The sequence below is a fragment of the Mustela putorius genome, unplaced genomic scaffold (assembly GCF_011764305.1).
Source record: "Mustela putorius furo isolate JIRA1106 unplaced genomic scaffold, ASM1176430v1.1 tig00003863_pilon_pilon_pilon, whole genome shotgun sequence".
NCBI lineage: Eukaryota > Metazoa > Chordata > Mammalia > Carnivora > Mustelidae > Mustela > Mustela putorius.
This window is the reverse complement of record NW_025422015.1, coordinates 26,126,976-26,148,522: the sequence shown is the minus strand read 5'-3', so window position 1 is coordinate 26,148,522 and position 21,547 is coordinate 26,126,976. Positions and strand designations below refer to the sequence as shown.

The window sequence follows — 21,547 nt, the reverse complement described above, 5'->3', positions numbered from 1 at the left end:
TATATCTTAAAGCTGGAATTTTCAAGTATATGTCAAATTTTTGGTATTACTTGTTCGTGGGGTGTGTAGGATAAAGGAGTAAGACAGAGGATTAAGCTTAAAGCTGGAGAACATGCTCTTCAACATCGTAATACTTACAGACGTTATAAAAAACATTATTTTGCTTACACTAAGCATCATTGGGCTAGATGGCACTCTTCAAGAACCTGTTATACATTGATATATATGAATAAAAACCTTGAAATATGTTGACTACAGAATAAAAGAGTATGTAAAACATGTCTACATATATAGTCACTAGAAATTTCCAAACTTAAAATAGTTAATGATGTCTCAAAATGCAGCAGCACTGCAAGTAAGATACTGCCATTTAATGTTGGAATATATACTCTTTTAAAGACAAAACGCATGCTATTCCACCTTTTTATAAATTCAGAAAATATAATCAGTTCCGAGAAAGACAATGTATATGCTAAAATATAATGGAGAATACCGCCACGGTTTTGACGGTTAAAACCACACGAACGCAACAAGATAAGCCATTCCTTCCGTTTTAGATTCTTCTGACTAATCTCTTCCTCCAGCTACCTATGCTCTAGTCTAAGAAAAATGGGTCCAAAAGGAAATTAAAGAATTTTTATTTATTTATTTGACAGACAGAGATCACAAGTAGGCAGAAAGGCAGGCAGAGAGAGGAAGGGAAGCAGGCTCCCCGCTGAGGAGAGAGCCAGACGCGGGGCTCGATCCCAGGTCCCCGAGATGATGACACGAGCCAAAGGCAGCGGCTTAACCCACTGAGCCACCCAAAAGGAAATTAAGATCTATATATTTTTTTCGATTAAATTGCTCAGCCCTTCAGACGGTGAATTAACTACAACTCTCAAAGAACCCCTTCGTTGTGGCTGTTATGAGAACAAGCAGTACTCTGCCAGGACTCTGTACCCCCAAATCCAGCTAGGCGCCCAAAGGCTTCTCTTGGGTCTCGAAGCGGGGTTTCTGAGCAGCACCACCTGCCGGTTCTACACCCGTCTTCCTCGCTTTGCCCCACATCTCACCGGTGGACCGCCTTCTTTCGATCTCCGGTACCTAATCACAAATAAAGCACAATACAAAGCCGTTAGAACGATCCAGGCAGAAACTGCAGGTCTCCAAAGGTAGTAACAAGTAGATCCCCAACCCCTCGCTTCAGTGTTGGGTCGCGGAGAAACACCGCGCGGAAGGGCTACTGCAAGCGCCCCAGTACGAGGCTCCACTTCCGCCCCGCGCGGACCCGCCCCCTCGCGACGCGACGGGCCGTCACGTGACCGTCGAGCGCGTTCCCGGCCGCTGCGGGCTCCGGGGCCGAAGAGGAAAGACTGCGAGACGGCCGCGACTGCGGCTAGATAGGTTGGAGTCTGGGTGAGGTTCTTCGGGGAAGGGTCAAAGTCAGCCGCTCTGACGTCCTAGCCCAGGGAAAGGCGTGATGGCTCGCGGTGTCACCTCCTGGAGCGACGCGCTCCGGGTCGGCCCGACACTCCGGGCCTGAGCGGGGCGGCGGCGAGGTCAGGGGCCGGTACGTAGGTGGACGCCCTTGGGCCGGCGCGGCCGCGGCTCTCGGCGCCCAGGCGTGATGGGGCAGTTCAGCTCTTCCCGCCGCCCCCACCTTGATTGCTGTCGCAGGCGAGAATACTGTGACGGGCGCTGCGTTGTCCGCCGCCGCCGCAGCAGCCCCTGCCCTGGGCGACGGCCCGGAGCTGGTCACGGTCGGGGTGCGAGGGGAGGAGCAGCGGCCATTACTGCGCAGCCTCTTCCGCCAGGGTCCTCGTCTCTGCCTTTGGTGGCAGCCCGGTTCCTCTTCTCTTCCCTTGGTGGTGGTGTCAGGCCTCTCCTGGGGGACCTTCCGTGCTCAAGATTTAAGGGCGGCTATGGTTTGAAGGTCCTGAGCCCTGTCTCCCGTGTGGAGGCCTCTCCCCGGGTCTTGGGTCAGATCGCAGCCGGGGCGTACAGTTCCCTGTATTTTGTCTTTTTCCGGAGTGTCTTTGGCTACTTCCTTCTCTTCCCTCTCTCCCTCCTCCTCCTGCTCAGTGTCTGGGTCTTGCCTAGTAGGAAGAGCAGTCCCTCCACCTTGCCCTGGTTAAGCCCAGCGCTGCGTATTCTCGTTGTTTGGATGAGTAATAATCTTCGGAACAATTAAGAGATCTCTTTACCAGTTGAGCCGCCCCCCCCACCCAGACCCTCAGTGCATCTTAAAAGCGGAGGCTGTTGCTTTGTTCTGGTTGCTGAGTACGAATTCTCTCCCTACCTCCCCCCCCCCCCCCCCATCCCATCTGAAAGAGTACGGGTCTTCCATTGTTGTCGCTGTTTTATTTTCTGTAGATCTAGAGAAGGCTGTAAAACTGTTTTGCGTTTACACACACATTTGGCAACTGGAGGTTTCTCTTGTTAATCATTTCGTATATGTTTTTATTTTTCTATCCTAAGTGCCAGTTTAGTCACACTTAACCAAATTTCGAAAAGTACTCAAATTTTAAGTAAATTTTTTTGTAATATTGGAACAGGGTGGAATTAAGGGAAGAATAAAGCCAAGAAATGGTAGAAAAAGCATTGTCTTTATAGCTTGACATTTCAGGTGCCTGGCTGCACTCCCCCCCCCCCCCCCCCCCCTTGTGTGTACTTTTTAAATAGGATGAGAAAGTATAACATTGGCACTGAAAACAGTGTATAATTACAGAAATTGGAGGACTTAAGACTTTTTGTCTTTTTAGCAAATGAATCTATGTTTAGACTCTGAGAAAGACGTGGAATATAGGACACATGAAGAAATTCCCCACAGAAATAATAGGATTTATGATGTTGGCTCTGCTGTTTTCATGACCAGCAAATACTGTTTGTCTTGAGTGTCTGAGTGCTCCAAAAACACATGAAAATAGGTCAAGCAGATTTAAAGAGAAAACCAGAAAAGTGAATGCTACACTAGAAATAGATTTTTGGGTGTGTTTGTTTTAGCCTTGTGTATCTTAAATTGAAACATTTTGTTAAACCAGCTCTTCAATTTAGAATTTATTTTTCAAATGGGCCAATGTAAGTTGTAGGCAAAATTAAAATAATGGTAAACATTTGAAAGTTTTTGTTATATACTGCGTGTTAAAAACTTGGTAGAATTATAATCATCAGGGAAACTATTTTTCCAAACAGCTAGTCATCAGACATCAGGATGAAAAAGAGAAATGGCGTTTTTCTTTGAGGAGTCGCGTGTCAACTGGTAAAGTATTTTGTTTGTTTCCACTGATTTGAATTGTTAGATTCAAATTGACAGATTTTTTTTTTAATGGATCCAAAAATGATTTTTTAACTTAATATGGAAGGAAAAGTTAGTATTTAGTCTTTTCTTTTCACAATATTAGTCTGTTTAGAGATTATTTTATGTATTAGCCATTTACTGGCATGAAATGCCTGATGAACTGTTAGCTGAGTAGTTGATTTTTTTTTTCCCCAGTGTCAGTAACAGAGGGTGCTACCCTTTTTTACATTCCCCTCCCTCGTTCTTGACTGTGCCTAAGGAACATGAATTTGTGAAACAACAGGTTGGATAAGGAATAATCTTTGTGGATATGGAAACCATTTTATTAACATTCTTCTACAGCCACCTGTGCCTATTTATGGAATATTTAGTGTTTATGGCTTACTGCCTTTGGATTAATTAAAATAAAACCTGTTAAATTTATGTTAAAGCATTTAGAATTACAGAAAAAAGAGAAGGGTTAAATAACATGGGAGTTAGGATTTGACCAGGGTCACACATATAATTAGCAACAGAGCCTTTCTCATTTACAAAATGGCTGCAGGCTTTGAAATGTCTGTTTGATGAGATGAAAAGACAGTATTTGTTCACAGTCACATTTCATGTTTTGCTTAAAATAAAATGCAGAGGCCACAGTTGGTGGGGAGATGTAAAGGTTTAATGCTTGAATATGACGAGTGTGAAGGTCATAGATTGCCATACAGTAATGTTTATAAGGGGAGTAGTAAACAATAAAGGAAGTAATTCTTTAAGATAGTGTAGTGTTGGGGCTCCTGGGCAGCTCACTTGGTTAAGTGTCCTACCCCGATCCCAACTCAGGTCTTAATTTTAGGATCCTGAGTTCAAGCTTCATTTTGGGCTTGAATAATTTCAGTGTATGGGTATATCCCCATACAGTAATAGAAGAATATGCAAAATATAGTGGAGGGAACAGTTTTGGGGAGGTAGTCAGAGAAAGTGGTAGTATAGTAGCATTCATAAGTTATAAAAGCTGGATTATACGAGGAGGAGGAAGTACAGAACTACAAAAGGGAGGTTTAGAGAAGTATGAATAATTTGGTATAAATAGATTATGAATCTGTGAGAGCTGTGGTAGGAGATAAGTAAGACTAGAGAGAGATTTAGATTTGAGGTCAAAAGCCTTTGAATACTGTCCTTAGGCACTTTGCCTTTATTGTATAGGCTGGAGAACCAATATGGGGCTTCGCATATTGGAAGTTCCTTTTGCCTTCTAAACATATCACGCAGAGGCTTTTCCACATGGGTAAAATAAAATCATATCAAGTATTGGCCCTCATTTAGTTGAAATGATTTTTGACTAAAGACTTCTGTTTCCCAGTATGACCTGTGTTTTCTGTAAGCTGAGTTTTAGCAGGGGATGAGAGGGAAAGCTAAAAATGGAAACATTAGGGACGCCTGGGCGGCTCAGTTAGTTAAACAGCTGCCTTCGGCTCAGGTCATGATCCCAGCGTCCTGGGATCGAGTCCCACATCGGGATCCTTTCTCCGCAGGGAGCCTGCTTCTCCCTCTGACTCTGCCTTCCACTCTGTCTGCCTGTGCTCGCTCTCACTCTCTCTCTCTTACAAATAAATAAATAAAATCTTTAAAAAAAAAAAATGGAAACATTAGGGCATTTAGGTATCTCTCTCAATTTGAGACTCTTAAGAAATACTAAGATGTATCTGCTAAATTATATCCCGTCTCTATTTTTTCGTTCACTGGTCTTGATTTTTCCTTTTTTTTTTTTTTGAGTTGGTATACCACAAGTTGGAAAGTTCATTGAAGTATTTTTCTTTTCTGTCACTGCTAGCTTTTATAGAGAACATTTTCTGTTTTGTGTATTTTGAATTAAAGAGTAAAAACTTTTATTAAATAGCTGTCAGTAATTGGAAAAATATAGGAAGTCTTCAAATCTTTATAATTTGATGTATTTTTTAAGATTTTTATTTATTTGACAGATTACGAGTAGGCAGAGGCAGGCAGAGAGAGAGACAGGGGAGCAGGCTCTCCACTGAGCAGGGAGCCCGACGAGGGGCTTGATCGCAGGACGCCGAAGGCAGAGGCTTTAACCCACTGAGCCACCAGGCACCCCTTATAATTTGATATTTTAGCTATTATATACTTTCCTTTTTCTTTGATAAGTTCTTTTGAAAAGATAATCATTTATTTGAATCTGTTATGTGGAGAAAAATGGTGGTTTTTTGATTTTGTGACTGACTTGAAAAGTGGAACTGTAATTAGTCCTATTTTCAGAGAAGATAACAGCATATTCAGATAATAGAAGTGTGAATTTGTTGAGTGGTCACAGATTATAAATAGTATGGTATTACTTTATTTTCAGTTATACTTATTTACTAATTGGTTGAGTGGGTAAATGACTTAAATTCACTGACAGTCTCTAAACTCATATATTTTGAAATTTAGTCTGTCATCTTTTTCCCCTAGAATTGTTAAGGGGCAGAAATATATAATGTAGTTTCAGATCATTTCTTTTTTTTTCTTTTTTTTTTTTTAAGTTTTTTAATTTATTTGACAGACAGATAACAGTAGGCAGAGAGGCAGGCAGAGAGAGGGGAAGGGAAGCAGGCTCCCTGCTGAGCAGACAGCCCTACTCGGGGCTTGATCCTAGTACCCTCCCTGGGACCATGACCTGAGCTGAAGGCAGAGGCTTTAGTCCACTGAGCCACCCAGGTGCCCCAAATCTTTTCTCTTTTTATATTACCTTCCTAATAGTTCTTTTCTGTACAAATTTTCACCTAAAGAAAGTTGGTATTTGCATATCAAAATAGTGTGGTAAATTTTACTATAGTAATTCATAAATTATATTGAGTTTGGTGTATAATTTATAAATCATTCATTGAAGCAAGAATTATGTATGTTTTAATTATTTATGTTTACCAAATTAATTCTGGCTTATAGTTAGAATTCACTATTTTATCTTACATCTTTGGATGAAAGGAAAAGCCTCCCTCTCCCCTCATTAAAAAAAAAAAAATCTTAAGTTACAAATTAGAAATTTTCTAAGGACTACTACATATGACCATTCTGAATATTTATTTACATGCTATGCCCTGTCTTATGTCCACTTGGCATTGTAATTCTCAGAGGTTATAGTGGATGAATCAGCTTGGGAGAATTGGTATCACTGAAACTAGTCAGTTTTGATTATAACACAAAATGCAGTTTTCTTTTTTATCTGTGTCAGCAAAGGTGTGAAGAAAGTAACATGGAGTTCATTTTCTTAATTCAGCAATTCTGGTAATAAATTGCCAATTTGGTATGTCAAAAGATTGTTAATACGCAAGACATTCTAAACTGGCATTGCCCAATATGATAGCCACTAGCCACATAGAGCTGTTGAACACTTGGTAAGTGGCTTGTCTGAACTGAGTTAGTGCTGTAGGTATAAATACCAAATTTCAAAGAATATATACATGAAAATATAAAATACCACATTTATAATTTATATGAAATTTGGAAGTGGTAATGTTTTAAATATTTGGGGTTAAAGTATTTAAATTAATTTTACCTGTTTTATTGTTCTTAATATGGCTAATAGAAAATTTCAAATTACAAATGGGGCTTGCATCATATTTCTCTTTGGTTTTGCTGTTCTAGACTTCTTCTCTGAGATAGAGTACACCGAAGAAGAAAAGGTTTTTTTTAAGGAAACACTTTAAAAGTGTTTTAAGACACTTTTAAAGAAACACTTCCCATCTCCCAATATTGATAGCTTTGTGATTTGGGGTTAAATCCTTATGGGTTTGGGTTTCCTCATTTATAAAATGGGTATAGTCATATATACAGGGTTGTTTTAAGGTTATCAAGAGCTTCATGAACTTTCTAGTATGCATATGAACCACCTGGAGATCTGATTCTTGCTATGGAATGGGGCTCCAGATTTTTCATTTGTAAGGGACTCCCAGGTAAATGCTGATATAGTTGTTGGGGACACAGTTTGTATAGCTGGGATCTAGAATACTACATAGATTTTAGTTTATTTTCCTCCCCCCTAACTGTTATCCATTTAGGGTCCACTTGAAAATTATCCATGGGATATAGGAATTGGAGAAGTCACTGTAGCTTGCAAGATTTACTAAAACTGGTTTTATTCTTGTTTTTTTATCCTCATTCTGGAGAATTCATTGCCAGTGAACAAAGCTGTAGGTGAATGATGTGCTTGTCAAAAGATGTAAAGATGGCTTGAATCTTATATTTGTAAATGTATTAACTTCCCTCTGTTGTATTTTAAGCTCTTTAAAGAAATGATTAGAACTTGGTTATCTTTATATCTTTAGTGGCTGGCTTGTTCACAGAACTCAAATGGTGTTATGTGAATAAATCTGTTTCAGTATTTATTTTTCTCAACAGTTACTTTAAGAAGTTATTCCTTCATCCAAGAAATAACACTTCAAGTCAACAAAACCTGATTGGCAGTTTACTGACCATTTAGAGATAAAAGACAGTCTTTATCTTCAGGAGGTTGATGGTTTAATAGAAAGTTAAAAGCAAACAAATAATTTCAGTGTATGGGTTATCCCCATACAGTAATAGGAGAATGTACAAAATATAGTTGAGGGAACAAATTTTGGGAGATAGTCAGAGAAAGTGGTAGTATAGTAAAATTCATAAGCTGTAAAAGAGCTAGATTGTTTTAGGAGGAGGAAGTACAACACTACAAAGGGGAGGTTTAGGGAAGTATGAGTAATTTGGTACAACTAGGTTATGAATCTGTGAGAGTGGTGGTAGGAGATAAGTAAGACTAGAGAGAGATTTAGGTTTGAGGTCAAAAGCCTTTGAATTCTGTCCTTAGGAGCTTTGCCTTTATTGTATAGATTGAAGAACCAAAATGGGGCTTCACATATGGGAGGCCCATTTTGCCTTTTCAGCATATCACTCAGGGGCTTAAATTTGAGCGGTGTTACTGAAGCATGATAGACTGAACAGTAGTTCAGATGAGAGGTGATACATATCTAAACTGAGGACACTAGCAATGGCAAGAGAGTAGAGGATAGATTCCAAAGGTGTTAAGGATAAAAGTTGACAGAATTTGGTTGGAGAGATGAGAAATGAGATGAGAGATGAGAAAAGGATTTTCTGTTTTTCCTCTATCTGCATTCCTTGATTAAAGCATGGAAGCGGAGATGTCACTTTGTAAGATGTGTGCAGACATGGGGGTTTGTGGAGAATGTTTAGACGAGAGACAGATGTGAAAGACAAGTATTCTATTAAGAAAGAAGTTAAAATGATTGGGTTCCAGATTGGGCAGGAAAAGAAACGAGACTGTCAACTGCCTAAGAAAAGAAGGCTGTCAAGAAACTAGAGGTCCTTGTGAAATTAAAGAGTTGTGGGCATGAGTAAGTTAGCTGGAAGGACCAGAGTTTGTAATCTAAGAGATTACAATTTTAGAGAGGTAGCACTGTAGGTGATTTATAGTTCCACGTGTATCATCATATTTTTTTGCTGGATGGACAGGGAGATGAAATTTACTGAATTTAGGATAATAGGAATTGAAAACGGAGTACAGTTTTTCTCAAAGTGGATTTGATGGATTACCTGCATCACTTTCACTTAAGGTGAGATTCCCGGCTTAAACGCCATCCAGGTCTACTGGCCTAGAGTGTCCCGGGTTAGGGCCCGAGAATGTATATCTCTAATAAGCAGCCTCAGTGGGGCTAGATTAAGAACCTCTTAGTTAGGAGTTGGAATGGGTCATATTTAAACTGGTTCACAGTAATGTGTCAGAAGTTAGGATGGAGAGGATGATGAATAGTGAAAATTAAGTCACTGCCTTAAAGGTTAAGCTAGAAGAGCTGTAGGTAATTACATAGTTAGTGGTGAGCCTTCAAAGAAATATTGTTCTTGTTAAGAGTAATAATGATAGAATAGTAGAATGTTTCCTCCTGTCCTGTGTGTAAAAATGGGCAGTTTCTGTTTTGAGTACCTGTAGAAGAGAAATGAATGACATCTCCTGTGGTGCCATGGAAGTTGTAGGCACCTAAAGGGTAAAGTAAAAGGGTTTGTGGTGGGGAGTACGGGCGGTGGTCAGGACAATGGAGTCCATATAATGTGTGGACTAAGTTTCCAAAGTCTGTATAACGAAAAGGTTATTTAGAAACTTTTTTTGAGTCACTTTTGAAAATCCTCTGGTTCTAAAACAGATGATTGTAATGTTAAACATTAAGTAGGATAAGCTGGCTCATATTAAAATCTCACCGGGAAAAATTTCTATAAAAGAAATATAATTTATCTTTAAACACTAAAACCCCTATATTGTGAGAGGCACATGGAACTGGAAGAATTCGACTCTTCCCTCTTGCTGTTACGGTGAGGCTTACAGTCTTTTTAGTCCTTATGTTTGCTTGATTCTGAGTTCTGTGTTGTGATGTGCCTCTGGCACTGGACATGGTGAAGTGGCAGGAGAGAATACTAAAAGAAGGATTAATGGCTGAAATGTTTTGGTTGGTGCTTCTGGATTCCCTGAATAAGAGGCATCTTGGGAGAAGTTTGGTTTAACAATTGTAAACTTGGATATACATATACATAGCCGGAGGTTCTAGTTAATGTGATGGCCTTGTCTTTTCACACACTACTTTCTTGTAGAAAGGCAGTGGCTATGGAATACATTGCATGTGGGCTAATTTGTCCATATAGAAACTGATTGACTTTAAAAACATTTTTATTGTGATAAAATATAAATAACATAAAATTCACCATCTTCCCCATTTTAAATGTACAACTCATTGTCATTAATTACATCCACAATGTTGTGCAACCATCGCTACTATACATTTCCACAGCTTCATCATTTTAACCAGAAATTCTGTATCCATTAAGCAGTAACCCTGTTTGCTCCTCTCCCTTGCCCCTGGTAACTTACCTACTTTCTGTCTCTGAATATACCTATATTCTTTCTTTTTCTTTTTTTAAAGATTTTTTTTTATTTATTTCACAAAGATCACAAGTAGGCAGAGCAGCAGGCAGAGAGAGGGGGGAAGCAGGCTTCCTGCTGAGCAGAGAGCCCGATGAGGGGCTCAGTCCCAGGACCCTGAGATCATGACCAGAGCAGAAGGAAGAGGCTTAACCCACTAAGCCACCCAGGTGCCCCTGAATATGCCTATTTTCAATACTTCATTTAAGTGGAATCCTAGTATTTGTCCTTTTGTGTCTGGCTTATTTCACTTAGCAAAATACTTTCAAGGTGCATCCATGTTATAGTATGTATCAGAACTTCCTTTCTTTCTATGGGTAAATAATACTCCATTGTATTTGTATACCACATTTTGTTTATTCTTCTGTTGATGGGTGCTTGGGTTGTGTCCACCTTTGATTTTTGTGAATAATTCTGCAGAGAACATTGGTGTACAAGTATCTGTTTCCGTCTTTGTTTTCAATTCTTTGGGGTATTTACCTGGGAGTGGAATTGCTGGATTATATGATAATTCTGTTCAATTTTTTTGAGGAACCACCAAACGTCACAGTGGCTGGACTAGTTTTCATTCCCATCAGTAGTGTACAAGGGTTCCAGTTTTCCACATTCTCACCAATGCTTCCTGTCCCCCCCCTCCTTTTTTTTTAATTATAGCCATCCTAACAGATGTGAAGCAGCAGTTCGTGTGGTTTTGATTTACATTTCCCCTGATAACAAATAATATTGAGCATCTTTTCTTGTATTTATTGGCGGTTTCTACATCTTCTTTGAAGAAGTATCTATTTATTTATCTATTTATCTTTTTCTTTGAAAAAGTATCTTTTGTCCATTGAAAAAAAATTCTTTGTCCTTTTGTTGTTGAGTTGTAGGCATTCTTTAATGTATTGTGGATATGAAATCCTTACCAGTACATGATTTGTTTTTTGTTTTGTTTTGTTTTTTTACCAGTACATGATTTGTAAAGATTCTCTCCCATTCTGTAGGTTGACTTAACTTGCTTGACAATGTCCTTTAACGTCCAGAAGTTTTAGTTTTGATGAAGTCCACCATTTGCTTTTTCTTTTATTACCCATGCTTGTGGTGTCATTCATATCTAGGAATCCATTGCAAAACCCAACTTCCTAAAGATAAACCCGTCTGTTTTCGTCTAAGGGTTGTGTGGTTTTATCCCATTTTAGGTAGTTGGTCTGTCTTGAATTTGTTTTGTATGTGGTGTGAAGTAGGGATCCAACTTCATTCTTTTGCAATGGGCGGTTTCTGTTTGGAGTAGCCTGTAAGAAATGAATGGCACTTCCAGTACTGTGTTGAATAGCAGTGGTGAAAGCTGGTATCCTTGTTTTGAAATTTTCTCATTTTTAAGATAAAATTTGCCACTGAATTTTGTTAAATGATTGTACATAATTGACTTTTACTGATCTTAATCTTTGTAGAAGTTGATGAAATAATTTCTTTTGCAGCACAGAATGAACCAGCCATGGAAGACAAAATACCTCACACTGTTTGACTGCCTGTGAAGATGATTGTTTATTTTTGTGACAGACAGCTGTGGGATCTGTAATAGAAATGTAAGTATGTCATCATGGTTTGTCCCAAAGATGCAGTTGATAAAATGCAATTAGCCAAGTATGTTATATTTAGTCCTAATTATACAAAATGAGCATTTTGTATTGTTTTAGATGTTTTATTGAGTTAGTAATTTTATTCACGTTAAATTATTATTAATGTAGATATCCAGAAAGCTTATTAGGAGAAATTTCTATAAAAGTCAATGAAACAAGACAAAAGAATTTTCTCATAGAAGGCTAAAAAACTGGGAATTTTTAGATCTTCTAGGTTCTACTTTCTCTTTTCATACTAATTTACTTAAAAACCAAACTAGGCAGACAGTATCACATTCTATAAATAAGAGGGACTTAACAGGACTTAAAAATACTAGTTATTAAAAGCTTGTTTAGCTAAATTGAAGTGTTCTTTAAATTGATTTTTTAAAATAAAGATTTAGAGAGTGTAGGGGAGAGAGGGGCAAAGAAAGAGAGAGAGTCTTAAGCAGACTCTGTGCTGAGTGCAGAGCTCGACATGGGCTTGATCTCACAATCTTGAGATCACGACCTCAACTGAAACCACGAGTTAGACATTTAACCAGCTGCACCACCTAAGCACCGGATTGTGATTAGTTGATTTTTAAAAAATTTAATATATTACTGCATTTTAATTGAGTTCACTCTAGCCCCCAGTTTTACCAGTTGTGTTTTTCCTATTGTTTAGTTTTTGTGAAATATGATTTAAAATATTACATTACCATGATTTTGCCCATTTTGAATGTCATTCTATTCTTGATGTATATTTTTACATGATGAACATATTTCTGTCTTCCAAGTTAATATGAACATTATCCAACCTCTAGGTATTATTTCACATGTTATTTCAGGTTGACATGTAACTATTGCTATCTACTTCAATATGATGCTTTAATTATATATTAAAAGTATGGCAGTATCGTTCTTAGTGTTGAGAATCTGATAAAAGAAAAGTGAAACCTATAAGCATTTTTCTTTAAAATTGGGGCAAATAGGGTGCCTGGGTGGCTCAGTGGGTTAAGCTGCTGCCTTTGGCTTAGGTCATGATCTTAGGGTCCTGGGATCAAGTCCCGCATCGGGGTTTCTGCTTAGCAGGGAGCCTGCTTCCCTCTCTCTCTCTGCCTGCCTCTCTGCATACTTGTGATCTCTCTCTGTCAAATAAATAAATAATCTTTAAAAAATAAATAAAATTGGGGCAAATATGTCTTTTATTTAATCTTATTCATATGTTATCTGCCCGTGTGTGTGTGTGTGTGTGTGTGTTTAAATCCTGTAGGTTAAATATTATAGGTGCTGGTCATCAACGAGCTAGATTGTGGTCTAGGAAGTGAACCATAAATATTAATTAAACAGTGGAAGAAATGCCATATTGAGGTAATAATAAGATGCTTTTGGAACTGAGAGGATTTAGTCCCTCTGATGGTCCAGAGTGAGAAGAACTTTTAGCCTGATCTTGAAGAATAAACAGAATTTTAACAAGCTGAGAAAATTAGGAAATGTTTTTCAAGTCAGGGGAATGAGGGAGGGGCACAGCTCCCTAAATATCAGGGTATCTTAGGGGAGTCAGGGAGCAATCCCATGTGGCAAAGTGCGGTAGATAGGAAGAGATGTCAGAGTTGGTAAAGGGAGTGAGTATTGAGTACCTCCTATATTGCTAGGAGCTTACTGGGTATTTTATTTAGATTATTGAATTTAATTACTGTGAAAAATGATAATAGCTTATTTATTGGTGAAGAAACAGAAGTAGAAAGATGGAATCATTTGCCCTAGGTCAGTGTTTTCCAAATTTCTCTGTTTAAAAACTTGTTAAAAACACAGATTTTTAGACTGTAAAGCAGATATATGCGAATTTCCAGGGTAGAGCACACCAGCTAATTCTTTCTTTTGGAGAGGTTTGGGAAATGCTTTCCAAGGTCCATGTATTAAAAATAAATGATGGAGCCAGGATTCTAGTTAAGTCTGCGTTACTCTAAAGGCTTATGTCAATGTACTCGGAAGCCAGTGCTTAGGAATTTGGATTAGATAATGTAGGCAGTAGAAAACTTGAAGATTGGAAAGAAGACTAATTAGACATGATTAAACTGAGAAAAAGGCATGAGGAGGAGAAAGGACCGAAGTCAGGGAGTCCACTTGGGAGGTTAGTACAAGAGTGTATCCAAGAAGCCAGAATTGGGATTACAGGCTTTGGGAATAAAGGGCATACATTCTAAAGGTTTCTGTCACCGAAAAGAGAAGTGGCTAAGGAATAAGAGCATCCAGAAGGGCTCCGAGTTTTAGGCAAGATCATCTGCCTTGGGCTCAGGTCATGATCCTGGGGTCCTGAGATTGAGCCCTGCAATTGGGCTCCCTGTTCCACAGGGAGTCTGCTTCTCCCTCCCCTCCTGCTCTCTCTTTCAAATAAATAAAATCTTAAAAAAAAAAAAAAAGAATTTCATTAACAGTTGATTTATTTAACCTAAATTGAAAGATATGTAAGAATACTTGCGCTCCCATTCTGTATCTAATTTTAGTTCTTTCTGTTCCCAAAATGTTTAAAGTAATACTGAGGTTTAAATAAAGCAGTAGGACCTGATGAATTAAAAGAGGTTTTCATATTCAGGTTTATACTTTCATTTAATTTATTCAATTTACAATAATTTTGAATTGAATGTGAATTATCCCAACTTTACTGGTGAGAAGGCTGAAGACTCAGAAGCATGGTGTGAGTGTGTGATTTTTTAAAAAACCTCTTACAGGTACATTAGGTACTGCTTATATTTGGCAGAATTGAAAGTAATGTACATAGACGGTTACCGCAGTATAAAGTTTCTTGGAACAGACAAAAGTATTCTGAATCTTTTGCCAAAGGTAAATCGAAATATGTGGTATTCTATCTCTTGTCATTTTGGGAAGTACTAAGATTTTGTATTTAAGAAATACATATGAGTTGTAGGGAGCCTAACACAATGTATTGTGCCCGGCCAGTTCTTTCTGGGGAAATAGGAGGACAGCATTGATTAAACAGTTGCTTCACTTAGATTGTTAAGTGACAAGATCTTTGAAGGCAAGTGTTTATTTCAAAATATTTTGAAGCTCTTTTAAGTGCCTACCACATGTAAGAGTTCCTATCTGGTAGAACTTAACATAGGTTGGGAAAAAGTTACAGTTTGCTAGTTTGTGTAACCTAGAGTTTCTGGTAAAGGAGTTGATTGGAAATGGAATTAAAGGTTGAAAAAAGGTTTGGAAATCAAGTATTTCATAGTAATCTGTTCTTTCCACTGAGACTGCGAGCCACTTCCTTTTCTAGACAGATAAACAATCTTTTCCAAAACTTGCTATCATTTTGAACCTTGTGTATTGTAGAACCAAGGACACAGGAGAAAGCAGTAAGAGAATAGATTGTTGGACTGGATGTGCTGTGATTTAAAGCCTAAGAGGATTGTTTCTCAAGTTTTGATGAGCATAACTATTTTTACTGACTATAACTTTTGTAACGACTTTACCCAATTTTGAATGCTTGATCTTGGAAAAAGGCAGAAATTCTTATTTCTTGTTTAAAACAGCAGAATCAGTGGTACAGAGAGACTGTCATTCATTTTAAGCAGCAGTTAATTAATAGTTGCCCATCTCTGTGAGACCTTCACCTCTGTTTCTCAGTCTTTTTACATATCACTGGGTGCACTCCTCTATCATTTTCTGCCCTTTTAAAATATCTAGGTTGGGGCACCTGGGTGGCTCAGTAGGTTAAGCATCTGCCTTTGGCTCAGGTCATGATCTCGGGGTCCTGGGATCAAGCCCCACATCGGGCTCTGCTCAGCGGGGAGCCTGCCTCCCCCCTCTCTCTTTGCCTGTCTCTCTGCCTACTTGTGATCTCTCTCTGTCAAATAAATAAATAAAATCTTTAAAAAATTTAAAAAAGGATTACATTTATAAAATATCTGGGTTTCCTAGTTCTATGGGATAAAAATCAAATCAGATGTTTCTTTAGCCAGGCACAAAAAGACTTTCATGATTTAGCTTCTGATCACCTTTGTAACTTCATGTCTTGCCTATTCCATTGCTTATATGACCCAGGGCCATGTATGTGTCTCTGCCTTCAAATTCTTCCACTCCCCAGACACCTCTGCACCCCATACTTTATAGCCATGTCCATCTTCTAACCTCTCTCTCATTATTACTTTTTTTTTTTTTTTAAGATTTTATTTACTTATTTGACAGAGATAGATCACAAGTAGGCAGAGAGGCAGGCGGAGGCCGGAGCAGGGTAGGGTAGGCGGCGAGCAGGCTCCCCGCTGAGCAGAAAGCCCGAGGCGGGGCTCCATCCCAGGACCCTGAGACCATGACCTGAGCCAAAGGCAGAGCCTTAACCAACTGAGCTACCAAGGCGCCCCCTCATTATTACTTTTTATAAGGATCCCAACATGTTATTGCAGGAATTAGGCCATATTATGATACTGTGATTATCTGCTTTGCTTGCATGTGTATTTCCTTATTTAACAAAGTAGGCATGTATCTTTAGGTCCTTCAGTACTCAGCATTGTGGGGCACTTAGGTGGCTCAGTTGTTAAATGTCTGCATTCAGCTCAGGTCCTGATCTCAGGGTCCTGGGATCGAGCCCCACATCAACCTCCCTGCTCAGCAGGAAGCCTGCTACTCCTTTCTCCCACTCCCCCTGCTTGTGTTCCCTCAATCTCTCTCTCTGTGTCAAAGAAAGAAGAGAGAAAGGAAAGGAAAAGGAAAAAACCTCAGCATCATATATGGACTATGGTAATTTTTAAATAAAGGTTCATATGACTTAATAAGGCAGAAATTAACAAATTTTATGTGAGTGTTTAAGCCCAGTATCATCCAGTTTAACAAACCTTGCTCCTTTCCCTTTCGGGCAGTTTCAACATTCATGTCATTTTCTCCCTTTTTACAGGATTGTAACATTTGTGAAGTTTTAGTGATTACAAAGTATTTTTGTTTGGTGTTTGTGTTTTTTGTGGTTTTTGGCTGTTCTCACTTAAGTTTTATAAACTCAGATTTGTAGGTAAGGAAATTTAGACTGGATTTAACTGGGTGCTGAAGAGTAAGGAAGAGGGAGAATCAGGTTTTTAGATTTCTTATCTAGCAGTGGTTTCATTGTATAATAGCTGCCTTATTGCACGTCACCTTTCTCCCTTGGCCATCTGCAATTTATCATTATAGTCTTCAGTGTGCTGCTTCTGGGTTGATCTTTAAGTGCACTGACAGAATTTTTATACATTCCCAAGGTATATACAAGTAAATTCTTTAAAAAAATTTGTCAGGGGTGCCTGGGTGGCTCAGTGGGTTAAAGCCTCTGCCTTTGGCTCAGGTCGTGGTCCCGGGATCCTGGGATCGGGCCCTGCATCGGGCTCTCTGCTCGGCAGGGAGCCTGCTTCCTCCTCTCTCTCTCTCTCTCTGCCTGCCTCTCTGCCTACTTGTGATCTCTGTCAAATGAATAAATAAAATCTTTAAAAATAAATAAATAAATAAAAATTAAAAATTTTTCAGCCAGGCGGTTTAAATTAATGTTATTTAAAGTAAAATAAAAGGGACATTCAGGTGGTTCGGTTAAGCCTCTGCCTTTAGCTCAGGTCATGATCCCAGGGTCCTGGGATTGAGCCTTGCATGGGGCTCCTTGCTAAGTGGGGAGTCTGCTTCTCCCTCTACCTGCCACTCCCTCTGCTTATGCATGCTTTCTATCTGACAAATACATAAAAATCTTAAAAAATAAAACTCAAAACATCTTTTTTTTTTTAAAGTTTGTTTATTTATTTATTTGATAGAGATCACAAGTAGGCAGAGAGGCAGGCGGGGCGGGGGAAGCAAACCACTCAGGCGCCCCTCAAAACATCTATTTTATATGATGGTACTATATTCTCCACTGAAAAACATTCATTTTCTTAGCTAATATTTGAGTGTTCTCTCTCTGCCAGGTCTTGTATGGGAATACAGAGACGAGCCAGTGATCTGTGTCTTGTCTTTACAAATCCCACCTGCTTATGGGGAAGACTTAAATTAACCAAATAAACATACATACAAATGTAACCCTGAAATTCTAATGAGTACTAGGAATAAGAAGTACATGGTAATAAGGTATTTAAAGAAAAAAAAAATAGGGTGATTTGACCTAGTCATGGAGACTTCCTCAAGAGGGATAAGATGGGTAGTAGTCAGTCCATGGGCGATGTGGAAGGCAGGAAGTAAAGAAATGTTCATATAGAGAAAACCCACTGAAGGGAGCGGCCAGTGTGGTTGGAAGCCTGATCAAGGGGAAGTCTGATAGAGATGAGGCCAGTGTGAGAGGTGGGGGGCAGGACTATTGCAGGGCTTATAGGTCCTAGTCTATCCTAAAATCAACTTTTTAAGCAAGAGGTCAGGCTAGACCAGTTAAAAGGCATTTTCACTTATTTGATAAACAGTATTTACTTGGTGGCTAGGGAACGGTAGAAATGTGTAGTAGGTGGATTCAGGAGATACTTAGGATAAAATTGATAAGACCTGCTGATGTTTTAGATGCAAGGAGTAGAAGGGCAGTTTCAGTGATGGATTTCTGGCTTGAAAAAGGTGGATAATGGTGTCATGGGGTTTGGGGTGGAGCTTTTATGGAGTAAATAAGGAAGAAACAGATAATGAGTTCAGTTTTCCTTTTTGCTCTCAAGACATCCAGGAAGAAACCTAAAATCAACTGTTAGAAATCTAGATCTAGGGCTCACTGCCATGTACATCTCATTTCTAGCACTTAGCAGAATTGCACTGTTAACATCCATGTGTGTGTTTATTTTGTTAATGTCAGTCTTCTCCATAAGCAGGTGGGCTTTCGTTTTTGTTTTCCCATTGTCCACTATGTAGCACATGTATATAATAGATGCTTAATAATAATATGAATTGTTGAATTATATTGGAAGAGTTGAAATACAATTTTAATAGTACATGTATTTTCTTCCCTTTTCTTAGGATGGCTGGCTGTGGTGAAATTGATCACTCAATAAACATGCTTCCTACGAACAGGAAAGCGAATGAGTCCTGTGCGAATACTGCACCTTCTCTAACTGTCCCTGAATGTGCCATTTGTCTGCAAACATGTGTTCACCCAGTCAGTCTGCCTTGTAAGCATGTTTTCTGCTATCTGTGTGTAAAGGGAGCTTCATGGCTTGGAAAGCGATGTGCCCTCTGTCGACAAGAAATCCCTGAAGATTTCCTTGACAAGCCAACCTTATTGTCACCAGAAGAACTCAAGGCCGCGAGTAGAGGAAATGGTGAATATGCATGGTATTACGAAGGAAGAAATGGGTGGTGGCAGTATGATGAGCGCACTAGTAGAGAACTGGAAGACGCTTTTTCCAAAGGTAAAAAGAGCACTGAAATGTTAATTGCTGGGTTTCTGTATGTTGCTGATCTTGAAAATATGGTTCAGTACAGGAGAAACGAACATGGACGTCGCAGGAAGATTAAGCGGGATATAATAGATATACCAAAGAAGGGAGTAGCTGGACTTAGGCTGGACTGTGACGCTAATACCGTAAACCTAGCACGAGAGAGCTCTGCTGACGGAGCGGACAGCGTATCAGCACAGAGTGGAGCTTCTTCCATTCAGCCTCTAGTGTCTTCTGTAAGGCCCCTGACATCAGTAGATGGTCAGTTAACAAGCCCTGCAACACCATCCCCTGATGCAAGCACTTCTCTGGAAGACTCTTTTGCTCATTTGCAGCTCAGCGGAGACAGCATAGCTGAAAGGAGTCATAGGGGGGAAGGAGAAGAAGAACGTGAATCGCCATCTTCAGGCAGGGTACCGGCACCAGACACCTCCATTGAAGAAACCGAATCAGATGCCAGTAGTGATAGTGAGGATGTATCTGCACTTGTTCCACAACACTCCTTGACCCAACAGAGACTTTTGGTTCCTAATGCAAACCAGACAGTATCTGATCGATCAGATCGATCAGGAACTGATCTATCAGCAGGGGGTGGAACAGTGAATGCTGGTGTCAGATCTAGAAGGCCCGATGGACAGTGCACAGTAACTGAAGTTTAAAGTCTTCCGCTCCATGCTCAAAGTTAAAATGGTTATCTGTAAATTTCTGCCCACATAACATTATACTCATCCCTGGTAGTGCATTTTTGGGAGTTGGGGTGGGTAAGGGTATAGGGAGGACAGATTTGTAATTAAAATGTCTAACATGTCTGTTGAGGAATTTATTTAATATAAGGAACTTGGCGTTAATAGTTGAGAGCGGTTTAGTAATAACCCAGTTTTCTTGAGATCTGTTTATTTTATATATTTTTTAAATTTCTTCAGTTCTTTTGGCCAACATGTGTGTATTATCTGTGCATTAACAGTCCTCATCTGACTCTTGCGTTGTGTCTTATTTTTCTGCATGGATTGAAGTAAAACCATTACTCAAATTTGGCATCTATGAGATGTTGGTATTGGTATGAACAGGAAGCTTAATTAATGTGAGAATAAATGTGAATTTGGGATTCTAAAATAGATGAATAACAGCTGTTAAATACTAAAGTTACTGAAATGGAAATGTAAAGAAAACAGCTAATAACTCGTTTCAGAATCTTGTCTGTAACATACTTCATGGCGTTTCCCATAGGCTTTGCTGTCTAGTCCTTGTAGTTTGAGGTTTCTCTTGACCTGCATTTTTCTTTTTGATTACAGAATTTATAATTTAATAAATACTAGAGTTTATCAAAAAATAATTTGTCTGTTGTTTGCGTCTGGAAAGAGGATGGAAACATTTTGACATTTGCGGCCAAAGGTCAGTAAACAGGTGGTGGTTTGAAATGGTTGTATTCAGCTTAGTCACCTACTCAGGAAAGTTTTTTTTTTCAGAGAATATTTAAACAGAATCTACAAGCAATTGCATGGAATAAGTATGTATGGAAATAAACCTAAAGCTCGTGAGACTTGAATTTCTTATATAACTGATAGTAGAGACCATACATATTAGATTTTCATTGCCAGTCTTCACTAGTGGTCTGATACTAATTAAGTGGTAGGCTTATTTGTAAACAGCATTAGTAGACACAAATTTACTTTACATAAAATGTAGAATTTGTGGTAAAATAGGAAGTCTTGGGTTAACTTGGTAATCCAGAATTTGTTTCTGAAAAATGGTAATGTGAGTTTGTCTTAATATATTTAACTCAGAACAGTAGGATTGTGTTGAAGCATATACAAGTTATTTTTAATGTTTTTCAAATGTGAATTGAATGTTACCATAGCAAATAAAAACTGTCCTTACTCTGAAAGTATCTTTTATCTCTTGTTGTGATAGGTTAGAATTGGGAGTTAATTCTTTGACTTACATGCTTTTTAGAGCCTGTATTATAAGATGATCATAAAAGTCTGAGTTGTACATTTGTATTAAGTCTACTTTTAGAATATAGCTAGTTATGGAAAAGAAAGGTCAGCTACTTTTCAGAAGAAAATAGAAATCTGATCTATAATGCAAATATTAGAAGATGCTTCATGAGTCCTTTTGACATCTTAGGAAGTTTTGATGTAAAGTTATTAAATTTTATTATTAAGTAAACAGTAGTACTTATTACTAGGTCAGAAATTCCAGGGCATACACATAATGGCCAATTTTGTAGAGTCAGTAGACTTTCCACATGATGACTATTGTTTGGGAGAGAATTTAAGATAGAAAACTAGGTTATTAAAATACCAAATAAGGCTCCAAATTTGTAGGAGGGTAAGGTGGGAAGCTTTTTTATTTAAAAGAAGAACCATAAAAAAATAATAAAAGAAGAGCCATTCAC

At 38.7% G+C, this 21,547-nt stretch overlaps 1 protein-coding gene across 14 annotated transcripts; it reads left to right on the top strand.

Annotated features, from left to right (window-relative positions):
• The first annotated feature begins 1,278 nt into the window (after positions 1 to 1,278).
• On the top strand, positions 1,279 to 21,034 carry RNF146 (ring finger protein 146). Of its 14 annotated transcripts, XR_006602355.1 has the most exons (5): positions 1,305 to 1,552; positions 3,175 to 3,241; positions 11,669 to 11,776; positions 18,731 to 20,541; positions 20,616 to 21,034. XR_006602355.1 is itself a non-coding variant. In XM_013063549.2 (4 exons), coding segments are annotated over exons 3-4 (1,080 nt in total). In that variant the 5' UTR covers positions 1,295 to 1,398; positions 3,175 to 3,241; positions 11,674 to 11,774; the 3' UTR covers positions 19,809 to 21,034. The 14 variants fall into 14 exon arrangements, 13 of the variants coding, with proteins under 13 accessions (XP_004740217.1, XP_004740216.1, XP_012919003.1 ...); XM_013063549.2 differs by having other exon boundaries at positions 1,295 to 1,398; positions 11,674 to 11,776; positions 18,731 to 21,034; XM_004740161.3 differs by having other exon boundaries at positions 1,295 to 1,398; positions 18,731 to 21,034.
• Positions 21,035 to 21,547: the final 513 nt, after the last annotated feature.